Below are 5,765 nucleotides of genomic sequence, written 5' to 3'. Positions count from 1 at the left end.
AGGAGCGCCGCCGCGGCCGCGCCGTCGCAGGCGCCCGCGCCGCAGGCGGCGGCGACGTCCGCGAGCGCCGCGGCGGGCCGCGCCTCGGCGAGGACCGCCGCGCGCTTCGCGAGCGCGCCGGGCCCCGCGCCGCGCTTGAGCGCCTTGCCGTACTCGCGCGCGGCGTCCGACGGCTGGCCGCGCGCGGCGTAGGAGTCGCCGGCCGCGAGGAAGGCCGCGGCCATGGCCGCGCCGCGCTCGTCCGCGGGCGCCGGCGCGTCGACGGCGGCGCGCGGGAACGGCGGGATCTCGATGCGCGACTCGGCCTCGGCCGCCGCCGCCCACGCGGCGCGGACCGCGGCGGCGGACGCGGACGCGGCGGCGGACGCGGACGCGGCGGCGTCCTCCTCCTCCAGCGGAGCGGTTTCCTCCTGCGGCGGAGCGGCGTCCTCCTCCTCCGGCGGAGCGGTTTCCTCCTCGTCGGGCGGAGCGGTTTCCTCCGGCGCCGCTTCCGCCGACGCTTCCTCGGGCGCCTCCTCGGAAACGGCGTCGCCGGCCTCCTCGGGCGCCGACGTCGTGAAGCCGGACGCGAGCCTCGCCTCGATGCCGTCGCCGCGCGCGGCCATCGCGGCCGCGGCCCGCTCGAGCGCGTCGAGGCGCTCCGCCAGCGCGGCGTCGTCGCGCGCGGCCCGCTCGAGCGCGTCGACGCGTTTCCGCAGCGTTGCGTCGTCGTAGGCGCCGGGCGCTTCGAGCGCGGCGCCGGCTGCCGGCCGCGCCTCGAGCGCGGCGACGCGCTGGGCGAGCGACTCCAGTCCACCGAGCGACTCCAGTGCGGCGGTGCGCTCGCTGAGGGTGCGCATCCGCACATACGCGTCGCCGTAAGCTGCATAAAAGCACGCGACGAGCGCCATCGCAGTCGCGACGGCGGCCAGCAATGGCTCGATAACGCGCACCATCTCCGAGCTACTCCTCCACCTCACTCGGCGATCCAAGCCGGCACAACCTTCATGTTTCCTTCACCATACCTGGGTAGGCGTAAACATTAACCGCGCCCGCCGCGCGAGATCTTGTAGGCGGACTCGCGGAACAGCTCCTTCGCGTTGCGCCGCTTCGGCGGGAGGACGACGCCGTGCTCGTCGACGGCGGCGTTCGCGCCGGCGCCGATGAAGCGCGAGTTCTTGAGGAGCTTGCGCCACTTCGAGTCCGAGAGGCGGCCGTCGTCGCCGTCGGCCGTGAAGTCGAGGCCGTCGTCGGGGCCGCGCGCGTCGCCGTCGCCGCGCGCCGCGCGCGTCGGCGTCGCGGCTTTCCGCCGGTCGTCGTTCATCGTGTCGGAGCGCGGCGGCTTGTAGACGTCGTAGACGTGCGCGGACCAGAAGCGCTCCTCGTCGGGGACGAAGCGCGGGTCCTGGCGGCCGAGCTCCGGCGTCCGCAGCGCCTCCGCCAGCCGGTCCGCGCGCTCGCGCTCGCTCGACCGCGTCGGCCGGGCCGGGATACGCGCGGAGAACGCGACGTCCGTCGCGTCGTCGCCGACGGCCCGCCGCGCGGGGATGGCCTCCATGCCGTAGGCGAGCTCCGCGTCGCGGCAGGCGCGGAACGCCGCGAGGTAGCGCCGCTCGTACTCCTTCGCCGACGCCTTGCCCGCCGTCGCCGTCGCGCGCGACGCCGTGGCCTGGGGCGCGTTGGGGAGGGGCGGCGGGACGAACGCGACGGGCTTCTTGGCCACGACGTCCGCCTTCGTCTGGCGGACGTTGCGGTTCGCGTAGTCCCGCTTCGCGGTCGTCGCGGACGCGAGGTACGCGAACGAGTCGGCGACCGCGCCCTTGCCCGCGACCGCGGCGACGTGGACCTGCTGCGTGAGGTCGATGGCGGCCTTGGGCCGCGCGGCCGGCGCCGGCGCGGGCGCGGGCGCCGGCGCGGCGCTTCGCCGCAAGCGCGCGAAGTACGCGGACGCGTCCGCGGCGTCCGGCGCCGCGCGCGCGCGCTTCTCGTCGAGCTTCGACGCCACGAGGTGCTGGGGCCGCAGGAGCAGGCCGGGCACGGACCGCGCCGTCGCGAGGTACGCCGCGGACGTGTCGTAGGCCGGCCCCGGCGACCGGCCGAGCGCGCGCTTCCTCGCGAGGAGGACCCTGCTCCGGTCGCGCGCGGGCCCGGAGTCCTCGCGGAGGCGCACGCTGCTCAGGTCGTGGAGCGTCGTGCGGTAGGCGTCGCTGACGTCGATGTAGGGGCCCGGCCCCAGGGACTCGTGGTCCGACGCCTTGGACCGCGGGTGGCGGTCGAGCGCCGCGCCGATCGTCGAGCCCTCGAAGGCGATGCCGCCGTAGGACCCGACGCCCGGCGTCCACCACTGGGCCTTGATCATCTCGTCGACCTCGGACCGCGCGCCCTCGCGGCCCCGCACGCGCACGCCCGGCCGCTTGCGCTCGTCGAGGTCCCTGGAGCTCGCGACGGACGGAGGCGCGTAGTCGAAGGGCGACGGCAGCACGGCGAGGCGCTGCTCCTCGACCTCGTCGTCGTGGAAGCGGCTCGCGTGGCGCGCGATCTTCGCGAGCGTGACGTCGCCGACGCCCATCGCGCGCTCCGCGGCCTCGACGTCGTACGCGCCCGCGCCGGGGTTCGCGTCCGCGGAGAAGAGCGCGCGGTCGCCGGAGCCGAAGAGGGACCCGGTCCGGTCCAGGCTCGGCTCGACGAGGGTCAGCTGCTGCAGGTGCGCGCCGGGGCCGGGCACCCACGCGTTGTCCTCGATGCGCTCGCTGAGCCACGTCGACGTCGACCGGCACGCGAGGCGCCCGCCGGACGGGCCCGGGCTCGGCAGGCTGTAGGTCGGCGGGCCGGGCGTGAAGGCCGCCTCGTGGAGCCGCTTCGCCTCGGCGTGGTCCATGCGGCCCGCCGAGCTCCGCCGCCGCGACCGCGCGAGCTGCGTGAGGCCCCGCGGCTCCACGGCCGGCGGCGGGGGCGGCTTGCGCTTGATCGCGGGCGCATCGCGCGCGCCGCGCTGGTGGTAGATGCTCGCCTTCTGCCGCCGCCGGCTCTGCGGCTGGCCCAGCGGGTTCTCCGCGCCCGTCATCTCCTAGGCGGCCATCGTCGGGGCCATCGTCGGCGCTAGTGGAACGATGAATGTTGCAGTGTGAAGAGATTGTGAAGCCCTTCTTTACCTTGGCGGCCATGATGATGGGAGAAGAAAATTAGGGGCTGCCCTCGAGGCCACGCGCTGCGATGGGCTTCTTCTCGACGCCCCGCGTCGAAGCCGGCGGGGGCCCGGAGCCCGTCGGTCCTCGCCGACCGCCGCCGCCCGCCGCCGCGCCGCGACCCGCCGCGCCGCCCGGCCCGCCGCCGCCGCCGCTCGTGGCCGACGTCGTGCCGCATTCGCCGACGCCGTCGCTCGCGTCCCAGGCGTCCATCGACGACGACGACGACCTGCCGCTGGCCACGGCCGTGCTCGGCGCCATGCCGCGGGGCGTCGAGTTCGACTGCCGCGTCGCCGTCTTCGACAACACGGTCACGCTCCGGGGCCTCTTCTCCAAGTCGGACGAGGCCGGCACGGTCACCTGCGCCGAGGGCGCGCTCCACTACGCCTGTGCCTCGGAGCGCGGCCGCCTCGCGCTGCGCGACGGCCGCGCGGCCTTCCGCCTCGAGGCCGGCGGCGGGCCGCCGCGGCGGCCGACGGTCGCGGTGCTGCGGACGCCGCGGCTCCACGTCGCGGGGGAGCGCGAGTGGCATTTTTTCGAGGTCGCGGCCTGCGTCTCCGCCGTGAACCGGCGCGGGCGGGGCGACGTCACGAAGCGGCGGTCCGCGGGGCTGTCCGTGGAGCGGCGGACGGGCCGCGTCGTCGTGACGGTCTTCAAGGAGCAGGGTACGCGCGCGTCGATCCGCGAGCTGCGCCTCCCCCCGGGCCTCCAGGTCTTCGTGGACACCTCGGCGCCCGTCGTCTACGACCCGGAGCCCGGGACGGCCGTGCCCCTCGAGCCGGGCCGCCGGAACCCGCTGCGCACGGCGACGGTCACCGTGCCCCCGGAGCCGCCGCTCGCCGTCGTCGACGCCGGCGGCGCGGGCGCGGCGAAATCTCCGTAAAGAAGGGAAGGCCGCGGTCGAGGTTACGCGCGCCTCAGTCCCGCTCCGCCATGGCCTCCGCGCCGGGCTCCGCGGCCGCGGCGCCCCCGCTGAGCTCGTAGACGGCCTCGGCGCAGATGGGCGCGCCCGGGGCGACGGCGCCCATGCGCTTCTTGAGCTCGAGGTCGACCTGGGCGTTCATGCACCCCATCGTGGTGCAGAAGACGATGTCCGCGAAGCAGTCGAGGGCCTGGGCGACGCACCTGAGCTCCTCGATGAAAAACGCGAGGATGTTGCAGATGCAGGCGAGGGTCTGGATGAAAATGTTGCAGTGCATGATCTTCCGGTCGCAGGGGTCGCTCGCGAGGTCGTACTTGTCCATGACGAACTGGCGCGTCGAGCTCACGGCCAGGCCCGGGCAGCAGCACGACTCGAGGAAGAGGCAGAGCGGGTTGCCCTGGTCGCCGATGGAGCCGGCCTTGAAGCAGCAGTAGTTCGCGTAGCCCTGGCAGCAGATGTAGTTGTTCATGTCCTCGATGGCCTTGGACCGGAGGTGGTAGTTGAGGCAGGGGAAGCAGCACCAGGAAGCGCAGAAGATGGCCGGGTTCGCGCAGGGCGCGTTGGACATGGACGTCGCGAACATGTTCGCGCGCCCGGCGCGCTTGTCATTCTTGTGCGGCGAATCGGGGAAGCACAAGAAGCAGATGCACATGGCGGCGGTCCGAGGGCAGCGACGCTGGCGTCGCTTCTGCCGTTGCAGCCCGGCTTCGATCGAGGCCGCTGGCATTCCCCGTTGATGCGGCCGATGTTGGGCCGATGTTGATGGTGCCCAGTGTGCGGGCGCGCCGTCGGACGTCGAGACCCCCTGTCGGACGGGTCCTAGCCTAGCTCACGCCGCTCACCGGGCGAACGCGCGCCGGCGGAGCGCCGCCTTGGAGTCGAAGGCGCAGAGCGCGACGGCGAAGGCCTGGAGCGGGCTCAGGGGCGCCTTGAAGTCGAGGGCGAACTCGCCCTTGGCGCGCTTGCCGAGCTGGAGGAGGGCGGCATCGGCGGAGAGGCCCGGCGGCGCGGCGCCGCCCGGGAGCGCGTCCGCGCCGTAGACGAGGACGTTCTTCGAGCTGCTGAGCTTCACGCGGCCCCGGCCGAACTTGAGCGACAGGCACTGGTTGCGGTCGTCCCAGGCCGGGAGCCGCGACCGGAGCGCGAGCGTCGCCTCCGGCGGCGCCCGCGGCCGCACCGCGACCGCGGAGAGGTCGCGCGTGTAGTGCGGCCCGCGCGGCGGCGCCGCGGCGACCGCGTAGCCCCGCACGTCGACGCGGCTCTCGCCGATGCGGTGCGTCCGCGGCATGACGGCGACGACGGGCGACCCGTGCTCGACGACGACCTCGCCGACGCAGAGCCGCAGCTCGTAGCGGAGCGGCTCCGCGCCGCCGCCGCCGCCCCGGCGCCGGAGCACCGCGCCGCGCCGGCTCGTCGCCGCGGGCGTCTCGCCGTAGCAGGACACGGCGATGTCGTCGCCCGCCTTCCGGGCGCTCAGCATGAAGTTCCCTTCGCCGTCGAAGAGCTTGAACTCGCACTTCTGGGGCCGCGTGAGCCGGCAGCAGGTCCAGGCGTCGCCGGCGGCCGGCGCGGCCATGCACTCCGACGGGATGACCTCGCGCGCGTCGCCCTGCTCCAGCGAGTCGAGGTCCGCGGCGAAGGCCTCGGACGCGTAGCGCGAGGGCGAGAGCATCGCGGCC

The 5,765-nt window shown here is 75.0% G+C and overlaps 2 protein-coding genes across 2 annotated transcripts in view; both read right to left on the bottom strand.

The window, feature by feature from the left end:
* AURANDRAFT_61926 (hypothetical protein) overlaps window positions 1–3,043 on the bottom strand; it is a gene marked incomplete at both ends in the record, with an annotated part of 4,309 nt that extends 1,266 nt beyond the window's left edge. Inside the window, 2 exons of the mRNA XM_009035581.1 lie at window positions 57–862; window positions 1,027–3,043. Of these exons, the coding sequence (XP_009033829.1) occupies window positions 57–862; window positions 1,027–3,043 (2,823 nt within the window). The remainder of the gene's footprint in view (window positions 1–56; window positions 863–1,026) is intronic.
* A 1,143-nt stretch (window positions 3,044–4,186) lies between these two features.
* On the bottom strand, window positions 4,187–4,672 carry AURANDRAFT_6131 (hypothetical protein; the record flags this gene model as incomplete). The annotated part of the gene is made up of 1 exon (XM_009035301.1): window positions 4,187–4,672. A coding segment is annotated over one exon (486 nt), but the record flags the coding sequence as incomplete, so codon positions are not given.
* Window positions 4,673–5,765: the final 1,093 nt, after the last annotated feature.

The sequence above is a fragment of the Aureococcus anophagefferens genome (assembly GCF_000186865.1).
Source record: "Aureococcus anophagefferens unplaced genomic scaffold AURANscaffold_3, whole genome shotgun sequence".
NCBI lineage: Eukaryota > Pelagophyceae > Pelagomonadales > Pelagomonadaceae > Aureococcus > Aureococcus anophagefferens.
The sequence above is the reverse complement of the archived record's forward strand: the minus strand, read 5'-3'. Positions and strand labels throughout refer to the sequence as shown.